General features: G+C 41.9%; 1 protein-coding gene across 2 annotated transcripts; it reads right to left on the reverse strand.

Moving 5' to 3' along the window:
• Positions 1–15,202: 15,202 nt before the first annotated feature.
• On the reverse strand, positions 15,203–25,107 carry LOC112260197 (Y+L amino acid transporter 2). Of its 2 annotated transcripts, none has more exons than XM_024435116.2 (10): positions 24,918–25,107; positions 23,953–24,477; positions 22,631–22,756; positions 21,959–22,103; positions 21,096–21,219; positions 19,672–19,775; positions 19,189–19,285; positions 18,827–18,976; positions 18,455–18,638; positions 15,203–16,948 (listed from the first exon to the last, which is right to left on the reverse strand). In XM_024435116.2, exons 2-10 carry the CDS (start codon positions 24,458–24,460, stop codon positions 16,875–16,877), a joined length of 1,512 nt encoding a protein of 503 aa, XP_024290884.1. In that variant the 5' UTR covers positions 24,461–24,477; positions 24,918–25,107; the 3' UTR covers positions 15,203–16,874. The 2 variants fall into 2 exon arrangements, with proteins under 2 accessions (XP_024290884.1, XP_024290883.1); XM_024435115.2 differs by having other exon boundaries at positions 24,929–25,106.
• Positions 25,108–26,406: the final 1,299 nt, after the last annotated feature.

Below are 26,406 nucleotides of genomic sequence, written 5' to 3' on the forward strand. Positions count from 1 at the left end.
TTGCCATAAAAAAGTGGTTGAATGCTTATTGAATGCTTTAAATGCTCTATTCATTTGTAAAATGTCTAAAAACATAATTCCACTTTAACATTATGGGGTATTGTATATGTATGCCAGTGACACAAAATCTCTATTTAATCCATTCTCAATGAATCTGTAATAAAACAAAATGTGGAAAAATAAATGGGGTGTGAATACTTTCTGAAGGCCCTGCACGTACCCATGGCCACGTGCCACGAGTTGATGTGGCCTGCTGGCGATCAGTAGGCTTCTGCATTACCGGTACATTGATCTCTAACTTCAGCACTATGGACAGCTCAGTATACTTGTATCATGCATGGCTTACTACCTACATGACACAACAAAATACAGTTTTTAATGAAACTTGAATTATTTTACTAACAACACTCCTTGCAGCTGCTCATATGGCCTTTATAATAGGCTAATGCACATCTTTAATCGCATTTGCAGACCAAGGCAAGATGAATTCCCGACAGTATTTAAAGGGATACTGCGAGGTTCTGGCATTCAAGCCCTTGTTCTACTGACCCGGAGAAAGATGAACTTGTGGATCCCAGTAGCATTGCTACCATATCTGTAGACTTCCAGTCATTGCACTAATGCTAGTTAGCATTAGCACATGAAACTACTGCCAAAATCCTTCATACAGCTCGCAGAGACATAAAAATGGTATCCACCAGATCATCTGACTGGATATTACAACAATGGCTTAAATGCCAGAATCTCTCAGTAGCTTTTTAAGTAGATCCTAGTCCAAAAAATCCTATAGGAATAGTGATTTTTCCAATAGAATCCTATAGGATTCTGACAATCATATAGGATTTTTGTCACCTCTATCAGAATCCTATTGGATTACTTTTTTCCTATTGGAAATCCAAAGTAATCCTGTTGGATCCAATAGTCTTGGCCCCCCAGTCCGAATCTTATTAGAATAGTTTTTCTTATTTGAACCCATTAAATTATAGTTTGCTGTCATGTATTCCAGTACAATACAACAACATTAATTCTAACATATTTGTTGATCGGAAACAACAGTTCTATATTCATTTTGGTTTAATTCAGCACCACAAAATGGGAGGGATTCAAGGCTGAAAGTTTATTTGCAATATGACCACGAGTACAGTACACCTTTTTCAACAAAACACTCACCTGAGTGATATGAGCCTTTATGGTAGTGGCCAGACAAAGCCACTCCTCAGTGAAAGGCACATGACAGCCTGCTTGAAGTTTGCCAAAAGGCACCTAAAGACTCTCAGACCATGAGAAACAAGATTCTCTAGTCTGATGAAACCAAGATTCAACACTTTGGCCTGAATGCCAAGCGTCACGTCTGGAGGAAGCCTGGCACCATCCCTACGGTGAAGCATGGTGGTGGCAGCATCATGCTGTGGGGATTTCTTTCAGTGGTAGGGACTAAGGGACTAGTCAGGATGGAGGCAAAGATGAATGGAGCAAATTACAGAGAGATCCTTGATGAAAACATGCACCAGAGTGCTCAGGACCTCAGACTGGGGTGAAGGTTCACCTTCCAACAGGACAATGACCCTAAGCAAACAGCTGGGACAAGTCTCTGAATGTCCTTGAGTGGCCCAGCCAGAGTCCGGGCCAGTGTGCCAAGCTTGTAGCGTCATACCCAAGAAGACTTGAAGCTGTAATCGCTGCCAAAAGTGCTCCAACAAAGTACTGAGTACAGGGTCTGGATACTTATGTAAATGTGATATTTCAGTTTTTTTTTTAAATACATTTGCAAATGTTTTTACTTTAAAAAAAAATGTTTTTGCTTTGTTGTTATGTGGTATTGTGTGTAGATTGAAGAGGGAAAAAAACTATTGAATCCATTTTAGAGTAAGGATGTAACCTAACAAAATGGGTAAAATGTCAAGGGGTCTGAATACTTTCCAAAGGCACTGTAAGTTTAAGATTGTTCCACCTGAGCGAGTCTGACAACAATGTCAGAGACCGCTATAATGAAACACCATTCTAATGCCTCTTAAATGGAAAGTAATCCAAAAGTAACTGAAAATGATCAGATTACGTTACTGAGTTTGGGTAATCTAAAAGTTACACTACTGATTACCCTTTTGGGCAGGTAATTAATAACTGTACCGGATTACCTTCAGAAAGTAAGCTACCCAACTATACTACAATAATAACACGAAAATACCTTTAAATACAAAGATCTATTTATTTCATCACTTACAAAGGAATCCGTAGAGAATGCCAATGTCATATCATTACAATAAAGAGTAAATTATTCCATATCATTGCAGCCAAGCATCAATCATCATGTCACCAGAATAAGAACCTCAATATTTATTGGAAAGGAGCATCAAGCTCATCACCGTGCAATTTTACTACCCCTTAAAGTTCATCCATTTAAAAAAGAATCTGTAGCCTAATAAACTGCATGCTTTCCTGAGTCGTAGTGGGAGGATCACACAACATATCATTGTGTGACTCCAAGTTTACATCGATGTGATGGTATTATATACATATTTGCATATAAAGGCCTTTCCATCGCCATTTCTCACATAGTTCATTTTACCTACACAAAAAAGTTTATATCAGGCCTGTCGTGACATTTTTGAACTGACATGTACTTTACTGTCATAAAAAGTTGGATGGATACCTGGTTAAATCTGAGGCACTACACAGCTGTTTACCTAATGCTGCACCCACTATTAATTTAAAATCGTCTGTAAAAAGAGACGTGCGCTTCATGATAGGCCTAAAATCCTACAATGGAATTGGATGCTAAGACTTATCTTTATTTATATCCAATAAATGAATTACAATATGACAAAAGATGCAGTGCTTGGAATTTGTGATCATTTTGATTAAGGTGACATTACATAACTTGTTAAACAACATGACATTTCCTGATAGTGAGAATGAACATGATGGCTATTGCTATATGCAGGCTATACATGGAGTTGTGTGGTGTCTCATTGTTGCTATACAAAATGCGGCTTGGCTGGGAAAACTTAAAGAGCGACTGCCCATAAAGAAACAACGAATCCCTTTGAAAACGGCTTATGAAAAGGATGTTGCAAATACTGTCCATTTCTGCTGTACTGTATTATTAGCAATCACCTTCAGTCCCATATTGTGGATGTGTTGAGTTCCAGTTTTGTTCAATTTAATGACATATTGCAAAATTGTTTCTTAGTAATTATTTGTGGACTTTAGCAATGTCATTGTATTTCCATGCCACCATAAGTTAATGTAATATACAGTTGGGCAAAAAAAGTATTTAGTCAGCCACCGGTTGAAGTTGGAAGTTTACATACACCTTAGCCAAATACATTTAAACTCAGTTTTTCCCAATTCCTGACATTTAACCCTAGTAAAAATTCCCTGTCTTAGGGCATTTAGGATCACCACTTTATTTTAAGAATGTGAAATGTCAGAATAATGATTTATTTCAGCTTTTATTTATTTCATCACATTCCCAGTGCGTCAGAAGTTTATATACACATAATTAGTATTTGGTAGCATTGCCTTTAAATTGTTTAACTTGGGTCAAACGTTTCGGATAGCCTTCCACAAGCTTCCTACAATAAGTTGAGGGAATTTTGGCCCATTCCTTCTGTCAGAGCTGGTGTAACTGAGTCAGGTTTGTAGGCCTCCTTGCTTGCACACGCTTTTTCAGTTCTGCCCACAAATGTTCTATGGGATTGAGGTTAGCGCTTTGTGATGGCCACTCCAATACCTTGACTTTGTTGTCTTTAAGCAATTTTGCCACAACTTTGGAAGTATGCTTGGAGTCATTGTCCATTTGGAAGACCCATTTGCAACCAAGCTTTAACATCCTGACTGACGTCTTGAGAAGATGCTTCAATATATATTTTCCATCTTCATGATGCCATCTATTTTGTGAAGTGCACCAGTCCCTCCTGCAGCAAAGCACCCCCACAACATGATGCTGCCACCCCCGTGCTTCATGGTTGGGATGGTGTTCTTCGACTTGCAAGCCTCCCCCTTTTTCCTCCAAACATAACAATGGTCATTATGACCAAACAGTTATATTTTTGTTTCATCAGACCAAAGGACATTCCTACAAAAAGTACGATCTTTGTCCCCATGTGCAGTTGCAAACCGTAGTCTGGCTTTTTTATGGCGGTTTTGTAGCAGTGGCTTCTTCCTTGCTGAGCGGCCTTTCAGATTATGTCGATATAGGACCTATTTTACTGTGGATATAGATACTTTTGTACCTGTTTCCTCTAGCATCTCCACAAGGTTCTTTGCTGTTGTTCTGGGATTGATTTGCACTTTTCGCACATAAGTACATTCATCTCTAGGAGACAGAACGCGTCTCCTTCCTGAGCGGTATGACAGCTGCGTGGTCCCATGGTGTTTATACCTGTGTACTATTGTTTGTACAGATGAACATGGTACCTTCAGGCATTTGGAAATTACTCCCAAGGATGAACTTGGTTTGTGGAGGTCTACAATTTTTTTCTGAGGTCTTGGCTCATTTATTTTGATTATCCCATGATGTCAAGCAAAGAGGCACTGCGTTTGAAGGTACTTATTTTCCACCATAATTTGCAAATAAATTCATTAAAAATCCTACAATGTGATTTTCTGGAATTTTTTAAATCTAATTTTGTCTGTCATAGTTGAAGTGTACCTATGATGAAAATTACAGGCCTCTCATCTTTTTAAGTGGGAGAACTTGCACAATTGGTAGCTGACTAAATACTTTTTTGCCCCACTGTACAGACATATCCCCAACCACAATGTATAGCCAATGTGTACTTTACACTTTTCATTACATTTTTATATATTGCTACTAAAATTTAAAGAAATCACAAATAATATTTTATATTATTAATTTCAAATAATGGCATTAGCATGAGAAGAACTTACCAGTCCAAAATGATGCCCTCTCCGTTCCAAAAAATAATAATTCCATTTTGGAGTCAAAGCTATGCTCGCTAACTGAATCGTCCTCCAATAGCCTCTCTGTCTCACTTTCCCGATCAATTTCTTCTAAAATTATGTGTACATCTGTATATCTAGACTTAGATTTAGCTTTCCCTGACTTAGTCGCCATACTGTTTGATATATAAACAGCTGAAGATTCGCTTTACCAAAATAGTGCTGTGTGTAACACGCGTGGCCCCTTCCAGTATGAATCTTCAATGGCGAATTACCCTCTTTACGCCGGAGTTTACTACATGGGTTGGTCTTCCAACACATAACCATTACATATTGCCATTTGCCTCAGCTCATTGGCTATCTACCAAGCTAGATTTCAAGACGATCCGTGGTCATTGGGTTAAAATACAGTCAATCAACGAAACAGCGGTCATATAATTGGTGCACAATGAGGTCATTACTTGTTGTCTTCAAATCGGTTTCTTTCAGTCAATACGTCCCGCGAAATGACCCATCAAGTTTGGTTGTGTTAGAAACAACCAGTTGATTGTAATGAAACCGAACATGACTGGATAAAGTCACGTTTAGTGTGTGTATTTACATCGACTGTTTCGTCGAAAATTGAATGAGACGGAATTCAGGACTCAAGCGGTTCACAAAATGTTTCGTGTTAGGCTGTAAAAATTGATTTTATCAAACAAAAGACCATTCATTGTGTAACAATGAGCCTTGGGATTGCAAACAGAGGAAGATCGTCAAAGGTAAACAATTTATTTTATTGCAATTTGTGATTTTGTTACGCCTGTGCTGGTTGAAATAGTATTTTGGTATGGGGCTCTGTCCTCAGATAATCGCATCGTGTTCTTTCGCAGGAAATCCTTTTTTAAATCTGACAACGCAGTTGGATTAACAAGATTCTAGGCTTTTGAACCATGTGAGACACTTGTATTTTCAGGAATGTTTAATATGACTATTTATGTAGCACTCCTCGTATGTTGTCGACTTTAATCCCGCTAACTGGATCTGTGCACAGAGAGGTTAAGGTATATGTACTTTTACTCAAGTATGACAATTGGGAACTTTTTCCACCACTGGGTGCATGTCACACTTCTGCCACATCTCAGCGACAGTGGACCTGAACAACGCCTTGGGTGTCATAGGGGCATCCAAGAGGTCTGATTGCTTTGGCTGATGCCTTGTATGTCTTCTAAAAAAAACGGAGGCGGTAAAGCGCTCCATCTTCCTAGGGAGTGAGGCGCTGGTGTCGGTAACGGTTCCACGGTGAGAGGGTTGCCAAACCCGGATTCCTCCATATTGTACATGTCCAGGCTCAGGGTACCACTAGCAAGAATCTTGCTAGTGAGAATCTTGTTAGTGAGGGGTTTATCCCACAAGCTCTTAGCTTCCCTGAGGCAAGCTGATACTGCAGGGAGCAGTTATATTATCGGGGCTATATGGGACGTGAGTCTCTTCCCATTGTATAGGCCACTTAATAGGTCCTGAGTTTTGCCGCGGCCCGCTTGCAGACATGAAGGAGCCAAAACTCCAATGGAGCAGTGGCAGCTCCACTGCTCTCTGTGACGTCAGGCCTGTGGGCCTGGGAGGGCGGGAGAACAGGGTTGTTGGCCACCATCTCCTGAGCTATCTCGAGGAAATCTGTGCGATTAATCCTCGTCATCCCCTAACTCGCCTTCCCCTGACTCTACATCATCAGACAGTGAGGGGATTGAGTCGAGGCTGTCCATGGCATCGCACCAACTGGGCTCAGTTGCAGGGAGCTGAGCCTCAGCTGTTGCTCTTGGCTCGGAGGCGAGAGGGACTACCAAGAACAAAACTTGTTTAAGTGTCCTCTTCAGATCTGCCCTCGTCAGCAGTTTGCAGTGCTCACAGGACTCAGGGTCCTTGAGTGCCTCTTGGGCATTTTCCTTACCCAGGCAATTAATGCATACAGTGCCTTCAGAAAGTATTCACACCCCATGACTTTTTCCACATATTGTTGTGTTACAGAATTCTAAATGGATTAAATTTTTTGTGTCACTGGCCTACACTCTTAGAAAAAAGGGTTCTGAAAGGGTTATGCGGCTGTCCCCATAGGATAACCCTTATGGCTTCCATGTAGAACCCTTTCCACAGAGGGTTCTAAACTCAGCCAAATTCAGCAACTGTGTTTATTTTCAGCAAACTTAACATGTGTAAATATTTGTATGAACATAAGATTCAACAACTGAGACATAAACTGAACAAGTTCAGTGAGAAGCACTTTTTCCAGTCCTTCCTGGTCCAGCGACGGTGGGTTTGTGCCAATAGGCGACGTTGCTGCCGGTGATGTCTGGTGAGGACCTGCCTTACAACAGGCCTACAAGCCCTCAGTCCAGCCTCTCTCAGCCTATTGCGGACACTCTGTGCACTGATGGAGAGAGTGGGCATTCCTGGTGTAACTCGGGCAGTTGTTGTTGCCCTCCTATACCTGTCCCGCATGTGTGATGTTCGGATGGTAGATGGTTAAAAATTAAAGAAGGCATACATTGAAAATCCCTTAATTACACTTTGGATGGTCTATCAATACACCCAGTCACTACAAAAATAAAGGCGTCCTTCCTAACTCAGTTGTCGGAGAGGAAGAAAATCCCTCAGGGATTTCAAAATTTTGCCATAGGAGACTTTAAAACAGTTTAATGGCTGTGATAGGAGAAAGCATATGATGGATCAACAACACTGTGGTTGCTCCACAATACTAACCTAAATGACAGAGTGAAAAAGAGGGAGTCTGTACAGAAAACAAATATTTGAAGACAGAAATGGACTAAATCTTGAATACGAAGCGTTCTGTTTGGGGAAAATCCAACACAACACATCACTGAGTACCACTCTTCATATTTTCAAGCGTGGTGGCTGCATCATGTTATGGCTATGCTTGTCATCTGTAAGGACTAGGATGTTTTTTAATAAAAATTAACAGGTTAGAGTTAAGCACGGGCAAAATCCTAGAAAACCTGCTTCAGTCTGCATGCTCTTCAACCGATCGCTACCTGCACCTACAGCGTCACTACTCTGGACGGCTCTGACTTAGAATACGTGGACAACTACAAATACTTAGGTGTCTGGTTAGACTGTAAACTCTCCTTCCAGACCCATATCAAAAATCTCCAATCCAAAGTTAAATCTAGAATTGGCTTCCTATTTCGCAACAAAGCATCCTTCACTCATGCTGCCAAACATACCCTTGTAAAAGTGACCATCCTACCAATCCTCGACTTTGGCGATGTAATTTACAAAATAGCCTCCAATACCCTACTCAACAAATTGGATGCAGTCTATCACAGTCCGTTTTGTCACCAAAGCCCCATATACTACCCACCAATGCGACCTGTACGCTCTCGTTGGCTGGCCCTCGCTTCATACTCGTCGCCAAACCCACTGGCTCCATGTCATCTACAAGACCCTGCTAGGTAAAGTCCCCCCTTATCTCAGCTCGCTAGGCTAGTCACCATAGCATCTCCCACCTGTAGCACACGCTCCAGCAGGTATATCTCTCTAGTCACCCCCAAAACCAATTCTTTCTTTGGCCTCCTCTCCTTCCAGTTCTCTGCTGCCAATGTCTGGAACGAACTACAAAAATCTCTGAAACTGAAAACATTTATCTCCCTCACTAGTTTTAAGCACCAACTGTCAGAGCAGCTCACAGATTACTGCACCTGTACATAGCCCACCTATAATTTAGCCCAAACAACTACCTCTTTCCCTACTGTATTTAATTAATTTATTTATTTTGCTCCTTTGCACCCCATTATTTTTATTTCTACTTTGCACATTCTTCCATTGCAAATCTACCATTCCAGTGTTTTACTTGCTATATTGTATTTACTTTGCCACCATGGCATTTTTTTGCCTTTACCTCCCTTATCTCACCTCATTTGCTCACATCGTATATAGACTTGTTTATACTGTATTATTGACTGTATGTTTGTTTTACTCCATGTGTCGTTATATGTGTATATAACTCTGTGTCGTTATATGTGTCGAACTGCTTTGCTTTATCTTGGCCAGGTCGCAATTGTAAATGAGAACTTGTTCTCAACTTGCCTACCTGGTTAAATAAAGGTGAAATAAATAACAAATTTTTAAAAAGTCTGCTTTCCAACAGATTTTGGGAGACATATTTACCTTTCAGCAGGACAATAACCTAAAACACAAAGCAAAATATACACGGGAGTTGCTTACCAAAACAACATTGAATGTTCCTGAGTGGCCTAGTTCTAGTTTTGACTTAAATCGACTTGAAAATCTTTGGCAAGACTTGAAAATGTCTGTTTAGCAATGATCAACAACCAACTTGACAGAGCTTGGATTTTTTTTTTAAAGAATGTGTAAATATTGTACAATCCAGGTGTTCAAAAGCTCTTAGAGACTTACCCAGGAGGACTTACAGCTGTAATCGCTGCAAAACGTGATTATAACATGCATTCACTCGGGGTTGAATAATTATCTAATGAAGATATGTTGGTATTTAATTTTTCATATATTTTTTAACAAATGTTAGAATTTTTATTCCACTGACATTAGAGTATTTTGTATAGATCATTGATAAAAAATGACAACTTGTAAGGGTTTTCCTGTGGTGAAGGAGAAGCGGACCAAAATGCAGCGTGGTGGTTATTCATGTTCTTTAATAAAGGAACTAGACATGAAATAACTAACAAAACAATACATGTGCGAAAACCTAAACAGTCCTATCTGGTGCAAACACAGAGACAGGAACAATCACCCACAAACACACAGTGAAACCCAGACTACCTAAGTATGATTCTCAATCAGAGACAACTAATGACACCTGCCTCTGATTGAGAACCATACTAGGCCGAAACATAGAAATACCCAAAACCTAGAAAAACAAACATAGACTGCCCACCCAACTCACGCCCTGACCATACTAAATACAAAACAAAGGAAATAAAGGTCAGAACGTGACACAACTAAATCAATTTGAATCACCTCGTAACACAACAAAATGTGGAAAAAGTCAAGGGGTGTGAATACTTCCTGAAGGCACTGTAGAAGGTCGGCTAACCGAGTGTAATAGCTAGCCGTAAAGCTAGCTACCAACGGAGACTGTGATGTAGAAAAGGAATTTCTATGAAAAACAATAACCATCCGGGCAACACTCAACTTCTCAACAGGGTCTGGTCAAAAATAGTATGTACGGTGCATTCGGAAAGTATTCAGACCCCTTAACTTTTCCCACATTTTGCTTTTTATTTGTATTTTTATTTCACCTTTATTTAACCAGGTAGGCTAGTTGAGAACAAGTTCTCATTTGCAACTGCGACCTGGCCAAGATAAATCATAGCAGTGTGAACAGACAACAACACAGAGTTACACATGGAGTAAACAATTAACAAGTCAATAACACAGTACTTGTTACTTTAAAGCTTTATTCTAAAACAGATTTAATCATTTTTTCCCCCTCATCAGTCTACACGCAATACCCCATAATGGTTTTTGCTAAGTTATCAAGTGTCACAATTTACATAAGCATTCAGACCCTTTACTCAGTACTTTGTTGAAGCACTTTTGGCAGAGATTACAGCCTCGAGTCTTCTTGGATATGACACTACAAGCTTGGCACACCTGTATTTGGGCTCCCGAGTGGCGCAGTGGTCTAAGACACTGCTTCTCACTGCTAGAGGCGTCACTGCAGTACCTGGTTTGAATCCTTGCCACATCATATCCAGCCATGATTGGGAGACCAGTAAGGCAGCACACAATTGGCCCAGCATTTGCAGGGTTCGCTCTGTTCATCTTTTCCTCGATCCTGACTAGTCTCCCAGTCTCTGCCCCTGAACAACATCCCCACAGGATGCTGCTGCCACTACTATGCTTCACAATAGGGATGGTGTCAGATTTCCTCCAGATGTGAAGCTTGGCATTCAGGCCAATCTTGGTTTCATTAGACAAGAGAATCTTGTTTCTCATGCTCTGAGAGTCTTTAGGTGCATTTTGGCAAACTCCAAGCGGGCTGTCATGTGCCTTTTACTGAGGAGTGGCTTCCGCCTGGCCTCTACCGTAAAGTCCTGATTGGTGGAGTACTGCAGAGATGGTTGTCCTTCTGGAAAGTTCTCTCATCTCCAAGTGAGGATCTCTGGAGCTCTATCAGAGTGACCATCAGGTTCTTGGTCACCCCCCTGACCAAGCCCTTTCTCCCCCAATTGCTCAGTTTGGCTGGGAGGCCAGCTCTAGAAAGAGTCTTGGTGGTTCCAAACTTCTACCATTTAAGAATGATGGAGGCCACTGTGTTCTTGGGGACCTTCAATGCTGCAGCAATTTTTGAGTAACCTTCCCCAGATCTGTGCCTTGACACAATCCTGTCTCGGTGCTCTACAGACAATTCCTTTGACCTCATGGCTTGGTTTTTGCTCTGACATGCACTGTCAACTGTGGGACCTTATATAGACAGGTGTGTGATTTAAATTATGTCAAATCAATTGAATTTACCACAGGTGGACTCCAATCAAGTTGTAGAAACATCTCAATGATGATCAATGGAAACAGGATGCACCTGATCTCAATTTTGAGTCTCATAGCAAAGGGTCTGAATACTTATATAAATAAGGTATTTCTGTTTATTTTTAATACATTTGCAAAAATTTCTAGTTTTTGCTTTGTCATTATGGGGTTTTGAGTGTAGATTGAGGGAAAACATGAATTTAATCCATTATAGAATAAGACTGTAACGTAACAAAATGTGGAAAAACTCAAACGGGTCTGAATAGTTTCCGAAGGCACTCTAGGAAGCTACATGGGCTTTTTAAGGGGCACCACTGCCAAGTACCCTGACACCACAGACAGACAGGTCATGTACACCGGTGAAAAGCATGGTCAGGGCATGTGAGAGGCAGTACAGCGAGAGAGTTGAACTCCTGTGAGGTGCTCTTGAGATCTGAGGATTATTACCTCAGCTTTTATGTGATACACTGAACATTGACAAGTCATAACCATGTTCATGACCGTCTTTGTTAGCCATTTGAGCTCAAACCTAGCCGCTACTTGGGGAGCTAACACAAGTCTTGTCAGGCAAGGTAACTCATCACTATTGTATTAGACTCTGAACCTTAGGACCTAGTGTAGTGCGAAAATAAATAGAAGTTTACATAAATAGAGTTTGACAACTTGCCATTTCATATGAGTGCATGGAAATGATTCAACCCTGGGAAATGTGTTAACCCCTACACAACATGGCCAAAGGTATGTGGACACCTTCTTGTCAAACATCTCATTCCAAAATCATGTTCATTAATATGGAGTTGTTCTCCCCTTTGCTGCCATAACAGCCTCCACTGTTCTGGGAAGGTTTCCACAAGATGTTGGAACATTGCTGTGGGGACATGATGTTGGGATGATTAGGCCTGGCTCGCAGTCGGTGTTCCAATTCATCCAAAAGGTGTTTGATGGGGTTGAGGTCAGGGGTCTGTACAGGCCGGTAAAGTTCTTCCACACTGACAAATCATATCTGTATTGACCTCACTTTGTGCACGGTTGCATTTTCATGCTGAAACAGGGAAGGGCCTTCCCCAAACTGTTGCCACAAAGCTGGAAGCACATAATCATCTAGAATGTCATTGTATGCTGTAGCATTAAGATTTCCCTTCACCAGAACTAAGGGGCCTAGCCTGAACCATGAAAAACAGGCCCAGGCCATTATTTCTCCACCAAACGTTACAGTTGGCAATATGCATTCGGCTAGGTGTTCTCCTGGAGTCCGCCAAACCCAGACTTGTCTGTCAGACTGCCAGATGGTGAAGCATGATTCATGGTGATCTTAGGCTTGTGTGTTCTGCTCATGGAAACCCATTTCATGAAGCTCCCGATGTACAGTTCTTGTGCTGACGTTGCTTCCACAGGCAATTTGGAACTCTAGTGAGAAAAAAAGAAAATAAAGCACAATGCTCAGACGCCCATTGACCCGAGCCTACCCCCTAACTAGAGATCTTGTCGTAGCATGTGAGAGTGCGATCAAGGATAATACCCCTGAAACCCCCTCTAGAACAGCACCCTTGTTGCATCTGATGAAAAGAGTTGCAACAGAGCAGAGCATGTGGGCAGAGCTGAGCAGTCAGAAATCCCGCTCCTCGCTCATGGAGCAGTTGCGCACCACTCCACAAAAACAGCTCCTAGCTCAAAGGAAGAAAAAAAACTACCGCTCCGAATTCGCTCCATTCATTAAAATCCCAATTTAACCAACAGCCATCTATTTTTGTGACTACTTACCATTTTGGTTTTGAAGTATTGAAACCAAACCATATGATTTGAATAAAAAAGTATTTAATTAAACAACAGGAAAAGGTGACTAAGAAGCGCTCATCATTTCAAATAGGCTATATGTCGTATTAAACAGCAAATAAAAAGCATATGAACACTATAGGTCAGGAGCCAGACAGCCAGATAGCCTAAGAAGGCACAAAAATGAAATATTTAGGCTAAATTAATTGAAGTCTATAGCCAAAAAATAAATACATTGTGAAACATTTGCAAGTGTGACACGGGGCTGGCAGGGACATTAATGTCACGACTTCCGCCGAAGTCGGTCCCTCTCCTTGTTCGGCGGTCGACGTCACCGGCCTTCTAGCCATCGCCGATCCACTTTTCATTTTCCAGTTGTTTTGTTCTTACACACCTGGTTTCAATCCCCCAATTACCTTTTCATAATTTAACCCTCTGTTCCCCCATGTTTGTTTGTGAGGGATTGTTTCTATGTAGGTAGGGCTGTTATTGTGGGCTCTGTTTTTGTATTGCATTTATTATATGTTGAGTAAAATATGTTTATTTACTCATATCTGCTGTCCTGCGCCTGACTCCTCTACACCAGCTACACATAGACCGCCTGACAATTAAGCACTCAGCAATTTAACATTTCATGTATTAAATCATTATAGTCTATAAATTGCACATATAGGCTTAGAATTCAATACATATTAAACAAAAAATGCCTTATTAGGCTTATTAGTGACTTTGAATTCATTTTTAGAAACATGTCTGTGGCTTCAGGCTCATGCGATGGTGCCTGGAGATCGCATGCAGCGTATTGCCAGCAGCGGGTAATACCCCCTCAGCGCTTCCAGAGCCACTGGGGATGCTAAACACCCTTCGAGCAAATTTTGCCAGGCTGGGCAGGGATGCTTGGTTGTTTTTTTTGGACATTTTTCTGTAGGTAGACCTAACAGATTTTTAGGTAAGATAACCCTATCAAAACAGAAAGCGCCTTGAAAGAGGTAATATGCCAGGCCTATTGGGCCAAAATCAATGATGGCCTATTGTATAGATAATAGAACAAAAATGTACGAAACTTTTAAGAGATCAGATTTTTTTGTTGTTGTTTATAAATACTTTGCTACAATAACACACTTAGCTAGCTACCCACCTCATTTCTTTCTGTCAGCGTGTGCAATTAGTAAGTACTCCATCATGCTTTCGAGCTACCTGTCTTTTCAGATTCCACAATGATTATTTAGGTGTGGACACTACATCACCCCACTCCCTCATCTTTGTAAAGCCACCTTGATTTTAGCACCTGTGTGTTTTATCAGTTTCCTTATGAAAATATTTAGCGAACTCCATGAGAGTAGCGAAAGCAAGGGGGGTATAGCAGCACACAAGTAGACTACTAATGCATGATTGGCCGGACATGCCCTGAGCTTGGTGAAGTGAGTGCTACCAGAGCGGGCAAGAAGGCCAAAGCTCCAGCCTTCTGGGAAACTTGCTCCACACTCCAGTCAAATTAGGTACACTCCACTCCTCGCTCTGCTCCGCTCACATACTCTGCCTGAGAGTAGGTGCCAGTAAGACCGGACAAGAATCAGCAATACACTGATCATGATCAAGTTTACGTAAAGTACCATTTAGCACAGGAATGGTCACATTATTCAACTGGTCAAAGGGCAAAAAGGAATGCCCATCCTTTAATGTCCAACAGTTCAAATCTAGAGATGTACTGTCGCAGATATGGGTTTTGAGTGTTGTGGAGGTTGAAGCTACAGAATATAGGAAACCGCAGCAGAGCAGTGAATCATGTTTTGTGTGTTATCAATGTCAGTGGCCAGTGTGATTGAATGGAACAAACCCAATAGGTGCCAGTTGCGCTGTGTGAGGATGATGCCTTTCAGGATTTGGAGTGAAGCTACCATATTATTTAAAGATGTGAAATGCTATTTATTAGATGTTTTGATTAGACAGCAGTTTAAAAGCAGGTCAACTCTTGACATAACATGAGCCTTGGAAATGAAAAGGCATTAGAGGTATGGGGGAAAATAGATATTCAATATTTAATTCATACTAGAAAATTATGGTAACAAGGAAACAACACATGATTTGACTAATCACAGCTTTCACTCGTATACTCAAGAACGTAAAATGGAACAAGAAAGAAACACCTTTTGGGTAAGGATCAATCAAATCTGTATCAACATGTCAAAAGCCATAACTACACCCTAATCAGGTGTTGTAACATCTCCCAAGAACGAGGAAGAGCGAGACAGAGAGACATAATGATCAAGGGAAAAGAAATGGAGTAAAGGAGAGAGGGATAGGGTAAAGGTTGGTAAAGGGAGAAGGTGGGCTGAGGAAACAAAGAAAAGTTGTGACAGTGGTCCACGTGTGCCAGATTGCCTAACATCCAAACGATTTGAAAGATTATACTCTGCAAATAGCCCTGACGACTACTTTAAGTCTCTAGCTTCATGAAAACATAAAATATAACACGATTCAGGCCACTATAAAAGTGATATACAGTGCTAGTAACTCTGAGCTTTAAAGGCCTAGTGTTATCAAAAACGTGATTTCCTGTGTTTTATATATATGTCTGCACTATGAAGTTGGAATAATACTGCGAAATAGTGAATTATGATAATGCCATTTTAGTGTAAAAGCTGTTTTAAAAGACTGCCTGAAATTTCAGCCTGATTTGGTGGGAAGGCGTATTGGTCTGCCCGGTGACATCACCAGGTGGTAAATTGGTTAATAGACCAATAAGAAAGAGTTTCAAACCTCTGTCAATAAAGGCTAGTTTTCAGTTTTCCCCTCCCCACTCAGACCACTCACAGATAGTCCTAGCAAAATTCTTGCTTGAGAAATTACTCTTTGCTAAGAAGCTATTTTGTTTCTTTTTGTCCATTTGAATTGAAAAACCGTCACATTAAGGTATTTAATTGTTACCCAGAAATGATTTGATATTGAGATAAAAATGGGTTGCATTGGAGCCCAAGCCTAGCTAAATAAAATGGTAGGCCACAACAGTTTTAGGAACTAGCACGTTGAAATGTAATCATTGAGCAATTAAAAACCAAACACTTTAATAATCAAATCCCTGTTTGAGAGCTCATATTGTAATTAATACATGCGTTATGTGATTAGTTCTACTGTATGTAATTTACAGCATACCGATTGGTCCATTCGGCCATGTTTTGTAAGTCATAACATTGTCAGACCACCACTTAGTGACTCGGCACAAGAAGACACAAGCCAAAGACTGTTGACTGTCAGAACTGTAGGACATGTGCTGTAAGTGCTATCCAAAGAAATAACTAGGTAAACCTCTTGTGGGAACATTAATAAACACTTGAAGAAGAACACAGGTAAGCACATGACATTATATTACCATGAGCATATTACACAATGAGCAGTCATACTCTTATAGGAAAATATAATATGTTCGCAAAAAAAAAAAAAAATCCCACAGTTATCAGTTCCTTTCGCACATGATCAAGTACCAGCTCCTATTTTGTCCTCAACACTTGGAAAGCCTTTCAGAACGCAATGTGGTAGTTGGGCAAGCATCGAGCCCCCACCAGCCAACCCTTCAGTGCAGCCTTTGTCCACGCACGGCTCAGTCAGGTTTCGTGTTCCAGGCATGTGCATCAAGCGTGGCATGGGCCAGGGGGGAGGGGCACCAGGCCTCCTCACTGAGCTTTGCTGTCTTCTCACTTCTCTGGTTCCACATCAAGTTCAGTCAGACAGCAGTACAACACGATCTGGGTGTATTTGGTGACCCAGGCTGGCAAGGAGAGGGGAGAGAGATGAAGAGAAATGTAAACAAGTGGTCAGGCAGAGTTTATGTTGGAAAAGCCAAAATACATTTTGATGTGTGGTTTCTTTCATGTCATACACCAGACTACTAAGTCACATCGGGGCTTGATAAGCTGTTCCCAGGCCGTCATTGAAAATAAGAATTTGTTCTTAACTGACTTGCCTAGTAAAATAAAGGTTAAAAAAATTAATTAAAAAAAGCTCAGGGACAGAGTGTGACATTGTGGACTGACAAAACATTTCCCTGAACCACATTTAATGATATACTCCTAGTCCCCAGATCCACAGCCCAAAACAAACCACTGAGTCTAAAAACAGTCTAATCAAATTACACTCAGAGGACTTGTTGTTCACTGGTCAACATGGATAGGATGCACAACAAACAATTTGTCACAGACAGAGCTGTGGTTGCTACAGTGATGATAACCTTCTGAAAACCCCAAAAAGAGTTATTTATCCTTCCCTTCACCATCAATAGTAAATACACTGAGTGTACAAAACATTAAGGACACCTAATCTTTCCATGACATAGACTGATCAGGTGAATCCATGATGATCACTTGATGTCACCTGTTAAATCCACTTCAATCAGTGTAGATGAAGGGGAGGAAGCAGGTTAAAGAAGGATTTCTAAGCTTGAGACAATTGAGACATTGACTATGTATGTGTGCCATTCAGAGAGGGTGAATAGGCAAGACAAAATATTCAAGTGCCTTTGAACGGGGTACGGTAGTAGGTGCCAGATGCTGCAGGGTTTCTCACGCTCAACAGTTTCCCGTGTGTATCAAGAATGGTCCACCACCCAAAAGACATCCAGCCAACTTGACACAACTGTTGGAAGCATTGGAGTCAACATGGGCCAGCATCCCTGTAGAATGCTTCCGACACCTTGCAGAGTCCCATGCCCCGAGGTATTGAGGCTGTTCTGAGAGGAAAAAGGGGGTGTAACTCAATATTAGGAAGGTGTTAGGTTTTCCTAATATTTTGTACACTCACTGTGTCTATCTCTTGCCTACAGTGGCACTCTTTGTTAATCAGCCACCCAATAAACTCAGGCGTTCCTACAGATTTCCAACTTAGCACCCTTTACTAACATGCTTCAAAAAGATACATCTAGATTTTTCGGTCACACTTTCAACTTTTCATTCTTACACATGAATCCGCAAACACGTGAAAAATGTGTGGACACGCCAGTCTGCTACACACACATTGAAATCATATTTGTTCAGACATGAAATGGCAGAATTAGAATTTAAAAATCACAAAACTTCCAGTTACTTTCTAGCTACAATGCATTTTAATCTCTTACAGTAATTGTCTGCAAAAATGGGGTGACGGTTTGACCAACTGCTGGACTAAAAAGCACTTTCAAAAAAAACATTTCCATTTAGCATGCTTTCAAGTCCTGAAGTAGTTTTAAAATGGCTCTGGGAAACCATCCCTGTGTCTGTGTGTCTACAGCTCTGATCCTTACCATTTAGTCTGCCTATAAACTTGGGCCTCCTGTCCTCAGGCAGGTATATGGCCACGTAGTAAACAGGCACTCCAGACAGGGCGATGCCGATCCCTATGAGGGAGTTAATGGTATCGCCGTACAGAGGGACGATGACCAGGAACAGACTGCACAGGCAGTAAACAAAGGGAAAGAACAGGGAGAGCTGTGGAGAGGAGCCAGTGGTTAGCCAGGGTACAGCGGATCAAGCTATGGTGATGATGCACAACTATGCAGATGCAAGTTTACTCATCCATTGGCATCCCTCTCTCTCGTCTGTATGTGTGTGTGTGAGAGAGTGAGACAAGCCAATGAAACACACAAGACTCAAATTCAGAATCTTTCTAACATTACCTTAACAGGTCTGTGTCTGTCAGGCTGAGTGAAGCGCAGGTAGATGAGGCCGGCCACAGACAGGCCCACGTAGAGCCAGTAGCTGAAGCTGAAGTAGTTGATGAGCTGGAACACGTCCTCCACGCACAGAAAGATCAAGCCCATCAACCCCTGGAAGAACACAACCCAGGGATGAGTGACATTCCACTGTGGGTCTGATCTGAATGCACCATAGACGAGTGTTTCTCGAAAGATGGATCACAGATTCCTTTTGGGGTTGCTTTAGGAGGGCCATGGCCCACACTTGTGACCTGAGAGATATACTATACAGTAAGATATCAAAAAGAGAGCATTATGCTCTATGGAGATGTGATGTCACTCACGTTGAATATGAGGGCGGGGACAGGTGTGTAGCGCTCCGCCTGGATCATACTCAGACTGTTTGGAAGGTGTCCCTCTCTCGCCCCCACGAAAAACAACCTGGACAGGACATTCAGCGGCCACAATGGAATGTTTCAGCGCTTCGGACGTAAAACTTGATTTTAATATCTGAGGTGGTCTAACCACAGGTTGATTGTAGGACATTCAAATATCTCAGATAACGTCCATTGCCAGTCATTGAAGGGTTACAGCTCTGGCTTTCAATGACCACTAACTAGTTCAATATGTTTTCACTAGCATGCTACATGCTCCAATTCTGCTAGCTGGGTGATTGTTGACATTGGTTGCTGAATAACCATCTAACAAACTTAAAAAACGTTTTGATGAAACAACAACACCTTAGATGCATATAAAAAAAGTTTAAAAAGCTAAAGCTTCAAAAAAGTGAACTATCCCTTTAAACTTCAGAAAAATGTGGTCAGTACCTGGAGGCAGCGATGATGGAGGCGTTGAGTCCTCCATAGCAGGACATGGCCACGGAAATGGGAATGATCCATTTGAACGGTCCCAGGACAGCATTTCCAAAAGTCTGTGGGATTAGACGAAATGGGTTCAGTAAAATACACTGAACAAAAAATAAACACAACATGTAAAATGTTGCTTCCATGTTTCATGAGCTGAAATAAAAGTTCCCAGAAATGTCCATATGCACAAAAAGCTTATTTCTCTCAAATTTTGTGCAATTTTTTTTTACATCCCTGTTACGAAGCATTTCTCATTTGCCAAGATCCATCTCACAGGTGTGGCACATCAATAAACTGATTAAACAGCATAATCATTACAAAGGTGCACCTTGTGCTGGGGACAATAAAAGGTCACTCTAAAATGTGCGGTTTTGTCACACAACACAATGCCTTGGAGCGTGCAATTGGTATGGTGACTGCAGGAATGTCCACCAGAGCTGTTGCCAGAAAATTGAATGTTAATTTCTCTACCATAAGCCGCATCCAACCAATGTTCCCTCTAAGCTTGGTCTTAAAGGGCAGTGTTGTATTTTGAGACAGGCTTGAATAATATAAGTAGCCAATAAGCAGAGGGTAGCATAATTTGTCTGATTCTCTGTAATAATGGTATGGGAATAATAAAATGCATTATTTTGTAAAGCCTACTTGACCACTGTCTGAAACTAACTTAATGCGGGTACAACCTTAGTGTTCACAGTAAACGCACGCTGGAAGTTGCACAGAATTTTCACAACGTTCAAGTTTTCACCCAGCAGACCTCTCGCTTTAGAGAATTCAGCAGTACGTCCAACCGGCCTCACAAACGCAGACCACGTGTATGGCGTCGTGTGGGTGAGCACTTTGCTGATGTCAACGTTGTGAACAGAGTGCTCCATGGTGGCGGTAGGGTTATGCTACGGGCAGGCATAAGCTACGGACAACGAACACAATGGCTTTTATTCAATGGCAATTTGAATGCACAGAGATACCGTGATGAGATCCAGAGGCAAAACATTTTTTTTTAAAGGTATTTGTGACCAACAGATGCATATCTGTATTCCCTGTCACGTGAAATCAATAGATTCGGGCCTAATGAATTTATTTCAATTGACTGATATTTTTGAAAATCTTGCATTTATATTTTTGTTCAGTATATTATCAAAGGTATTTAATTATTATATTTAAAATAAACCGTAGAATTCAGTGCTATCACTTATGTTGCACGCAACAACGTGTCTTCTAGTAAAATAACTACATTTCCTGAAATGATTCAAATGGTCATCTCGGTTTATCTGATATATTGTACTATAGTACTCTCTAACAACACGGACACAGAGACGGGTCACATGATCTTAACAGCCCCATATTTGGCCCTATTTTTAGCATGTGGGTCAGGAGGTTCTCACCACGGCGACAGCGTCACTGGCAAGTAGAGAGGACATGTCCAGAGCCACGTAATAGGCCACATTGGTCAGCAGGTAGATGATGGTCACAATGGGCATGGAGATGGCAATGGCCAGAGGCAGGTTCCTATAGCAATAAAGAAGTCAGAGGTCAGTAGGTCAGAGAAACAAATCCATCATTTTTATTTAGTGGGTGAGGCCATTTTCAATACTTCTTACACACAAGTATTTATTTTAAATGTTTGGGAAAAACTGGTGTTTGTTTGTTACCAAAAGAAGCTGTCATCAATAAGAAAATATCCATCATCATTATACTCTTGTACAATAGACCCGAGTATAAATAAACCCAATGCTCTTTAACATTTGTCTCTATTCAAGACTTAACCATGTCCTTTCTTCACCGCCAAATTAGGCCTTGAGCATGGCTCCCATTTTACTCCTGGTGTGTAATCATCGTATCACCATCCAAATATACAGTCCAATCATGAATAGTGATGTTGTCTTTGCTCTAAGGGCAGAAAGTGTTGGGTGAAGGGGGCATGGCTGATTGGGGATGACAGTACTGACGCAGCTTCTCTGAATATGGGCTGAACTCAAATTAAACCAGGCACGAGTACAGTGATACACAGTACAGTCTGAAATATGTTTGAGTTTATAATGGGCAAAGGCTGTGAGAGTGGAAGAGAGGAGATGTATACTTTGTTGGGTGTATAACGCCTGCTAACAAGTCCACCACTCTCTGGGCTAAGATAGATCCGATCAACTAAAAAAATATGAATAAAAATCATGCATGTATAATGCCTTGTAAGACTTGCCATGACCCCGTATGGCCCCGTTATAAAAGAATGTAGAAACAGGGAGATTACCTCTCTGGGTTCTGGATCTCCTCTGTGACAAAGTTGAGTGTGTCCCAGCCAGAGTAGGAGAACAAAGCAGAGTAGAGGGCCAGAGCTATAGACCCAGGCTCCGTGGAGGAACCCTCAAACGGATTCTGAAAGTTCTGGGTTTCTCCTACAGGCAGGAGGGAGAAATAGGGAGACGGGGCAGAGGGAAAGAGAAATGTAGTATTAATCCCTTCTATTGCATATCTTTAGATTCCCCCCCTCTGAACATTCAAAAGTTTTTACCAAAACTGAGGCTGGGTGTATGCTTTGCTAATGTTTGTACTGCAGATTTCCCCTTTTAAAGGGATGTTCATCATCTTATTGTCGAATTCCTTTGGGTATCTTTTCGGAGAATGTAGCAATGCTAGTGAAAAGGGTTTGTTTCCGTTAGCAATGCATTCAAAAGCATGGGGAAAGGGCTCTCCCTTCCACAAAAAGGGGTGTCCTCCCTCACTTTCCCCATTCTTTAAAATGGCTGCTAACAGAAACAGCCATTCTGCTAGCTGTGCTACATTCTCCGAAAATGTTAGCCAGGTTATAGTGGACATTGCTAGCTAACAATTTTTTAAAAACGTCATGGAGTAAGTCTACAATCAGCAAAGAATAAAAGTGAATCTTCTGCCCATATCCCCTCCACATCACAATCTCTCCTACCTTTGGCTATCTTCATGATACCTATAATGATGATGAGGATGAGTGACATGAGCTTGGCGTAGGTGAACAGATCCTGGACCATGGTTCCCCACTTAACATAGGCACAGTTTACAAAGATAAGCATGCCTGGCGGAGAGAGGGCGAGAGGGGGGGTTGGGGGGGAGAGAGAGATGATATTCTGTAGGAAACGGATGCAAAGTAGGAGAAAGAAAAGGACAAAGCAGAAGAAAAGTAGAACATTGTTTTTCTTTTGTAATATCAGTGTGCTCCTGAGTTACCTATTCCAAATCCCAAAATAGTTGATCTCTGTCACAGAACAATCTGTACTGTTTGTGTAACTGAAGCAGAGGGAAAAGCAAGCACCTCACATCCCTTCACTGCCATGAAACTGATGGAACAGAGATGCTACACTACTGGCAGATGAAAAATAATGGCATGTCTTAATGGAATGTGTGTCTCTCTCTCTCTCACTCCATAATGATGAGTCAAACGTGTGTGTGTGTGTGTGCACGTGTGCTTGCGAGGAGAAACCAAACGTCCGTCAAACCAATCTAGGGCCCAGAGTTTTCCTAATTATGTGTCCTGACGAGGAGAGAACCATTTAAGTGGGGCCTGTTTTACACAGACAAGCACTGTAGTTCCTCGGTTAATGAACCGCAGACCCAGATCGTAGCAGATTCATGCTGGCTGTCAAGCCTCTCTTGCACTAGTGGCAGATGTCTCTGGGCTGAGGGAAACTCTAGTCTGGACAGTGTGGCTGAATCACGCCATTGCTGCTCTCTAACCTAAATACCAGCTCAGTGCCAATGTCAGATGGCCAAGAGGAGCTGCACGAAGCAAAGTGGGTTCAGGGCTATTTTAATGCTCTGACTGGGCATTGAGTCGAGGATGTGTTTGCGTGACTAAAGAGAGTGGTTTATCTGAACATGGCCTCATTCTAGTAAAGGCACATACAGTACCATTACACACACAAAAAAAATACTTTCCAAAACACCCTTCATTCCAAAGAAATCGAGTAAAGTCAATTCTATTCTTCACAATCACATGTTTAGACAGACATGAATAGACACACCTCTACCAGAAGCCTCTCAAAGAATAAGTCTGGAAATGTTTTGAGTCTTTACCTAAAATAGTCATTGTTACTAGACCCTAGTTATCCCCAATAGAAATTGATAAAACCCAAAGAGACGGTTTCTGGGACACGGACAAATAGCTCTTTAGTCCAGGACTAGGTTAAATCATTGTCCGGGAAACTGGTCCATAAAGTCTTCCATTTGTAACTTAATGTTAGTGGTAAAAACAAACAGAGGCAGGTCCCTTACAGATGCAGGCGGCAGCAATGAGGCGGATGGCGTCGTAGGGGGGCTGGCAGGTGGGGTACCACGCCTCCACTAGATAGTTGGCGAAGGTCAGTGAGATGACCGCCTGGCTGGCCGGCTCAATGAGCAGGATGGATGTCCACAGCCTGATAAAAGCTAGGAAACCGCCAAACGACTCCAGGATGTAGGCGTAACTAGCGCCCGATTTGGTGATCGTGGTTCCCAGCTCTGCATAGCACAGTGCTCCGAAAACGGAAAAGATGCCGCCGAGAGCCCAGATGACTAGCGATAGACCGTAGGAGCCGCTGTGCATGAGGACGCCTTTAGGCGAGACAAAGATTCCAGAGCCAATCATGTTGCCCACGATGAGGCAGATGCCATTGGGGAGGGAAATCTCGCGCTTCATTTGCATCTTTTCTTCGCCGCCGTTCGGTGTCTTTAGGTCGTCGCTGGCCTCGGCCTGCGAGCCGGGGCACAGCGATCGCGACATGGCAGCCAGCTTCTCTCTCATTCTGCCTTAATGTGGAGCTGAGGAAAACAGGAGGTTAAATGTCAAGTTAATCAAATGTACTACGATTCAAATATTAGACAGTGCCCACCCTCAGTTAATTCCAAAACCCATTACATTTAAAAAAAAAAGTGCCAATCTTTCACTTTAGTTTTGTTCGATTTTGGGGTGAAGTATCTCTTTAAATTTGGATTGGCCTAAGGGGCTGCCTGGTACTAAAACCAAAACAATTATCCTGCCATGTCCTCTAAAGGAGAGCCAGAGCACCTGCTCTCTTAGATCTTCAGCAGGGTCAAATATACATTCTATGCAATTGTAATTGTACAAATGGACACAATGTTCTGGTCACAAGTAAGTCTCCTCTACCATGGTCGTCTACACAAAGAGTCCAAGTCACGGGTAGAAAACAAATCGATAAACCCAATGATCTAGTGACAAAACATAGTAAAAAAATATCTACATTTATTGCACCTGTTGTCTTCAAGAGAACAAGGGTCACAACAGAGAATCAGGGATTTTCCTCTTCTAAGGCCGAATGCTCAAACGTCGACCAGTCATGTCCCCACGATGAGTTTCCTGACTCAAATATAACTGGAGGAGCTCACACAGTTGAGAGGTAGCAACAGGACAGTCAGTGTTGCAATCCCAGTGCAACGGCTGTTTTCTCAGCGATGACGCCCTCTCTCCTGCTATTTCGGGAGAATGTCGGTACTCCGAAAGAGAGCCCACCCCCACTCTTCTTGCCCTGAGGGAGTCCAGATAAACGCCAGATGCAGTTCACTGGGCCGAGTAAAACCAAACCAAAAATGTTTACGTGGATATTATTGTGGAGTCGAGTCCCACCATTGATCCCACTCAAGTGTCCTTGAATTACTTTGTAGCTGCACATTCCTGTACTGTAAAGACTAGGCCGAGACTTGAATGATGAAATATATCACAGTTTGGCCCCCGACCATTTAGTTTCCGCAACATGGCAGTCACAAACAAACATGGCCTCTAATACAAGTGAAACGTTATACATTGACTGTACACAGGAAGTCATGATACCATGTCTGAACAGTAGTGTAGTGGGGGTAATGAAGAAAAGAGGCCTACAGTACAACAATAGGCTGATTTATGGAAGGTCTTATAAGGTGATATACAAGAAAATAGAATATCAAGTGTGACTGACTACATAGGGCAGCGTTTCCCAAACTCGGTCCCGGGACCCCAAGTGGTGCACGTTTTGGTTTTTGCCCTAACACTACACAGATGATTCAAATGATCAAAGCTTGATGATTACTTGATTATATGTATCAGCTCTGTAGTGCTAGGGCTAAAACCTAAACAGGCACCTCTTGGGGTCCCGAGGAACGAGTTTGGGAAACTGTGGCATAGGGAGTATTGTGACGACCCTCCCACTCTGTCTGCCGTATTCTTTCTCTTTGCTCTTGTTTTCCTTATTAGGATGTCGGTGGGCGGAGCTGGGAGGGTCGTCAGCGACATGGGACACACCTGGGCCCGGGTGTGTCCTGGGATAAATACACAGCTTCCCCAGTCATTGAGGAGACTGTCCATGCAGACGGTCAGATTTTGGCTGTGGCATTTTTGTGGCTGTTTTGTTTGTTTGCTTTGGCACCTTTCAACACCCCTCATTATCACATGTATGCACGCAACCACACTCACTTACACTACTGATGACTGACTACACACACCATTGTTAATTGTATTTAGGTTACTTCTGTTAATAAATATATTTTTGGTATTCCTTATCGCCACATTGTCTCCCTTTTTGTTACGGACTTCGAGCCAGTTCGTGACACTATTGAAACCAGAGCATTGCTATCTCTCTTATCACAAGATGTCCTTGCGTTACGGTTGAGCTAACGTAGGCTAATGTGATTAGCATGAGGCTGTAAATCCCAGGACATAGACATATCTGATAAGCAGCATGTTTAAGCAGAAAGCTT

The sequence above is a fragment of the Oncorhynchus tshawytscha genome, linkage group LG10 (assembly GCF_018296145.1).
Source record: "Oncorhynchus tshawytscha isolate Ot180627B linkage group LG10, Otsh_v2.0, whole genome shotgun sequence".
NCBI lineage: Eukaryota > Metazoa > Chordata > Actinopteri > Salmoniformes > Salmonidae > Oncorhynchus > Oncorhynchus tshawytscha.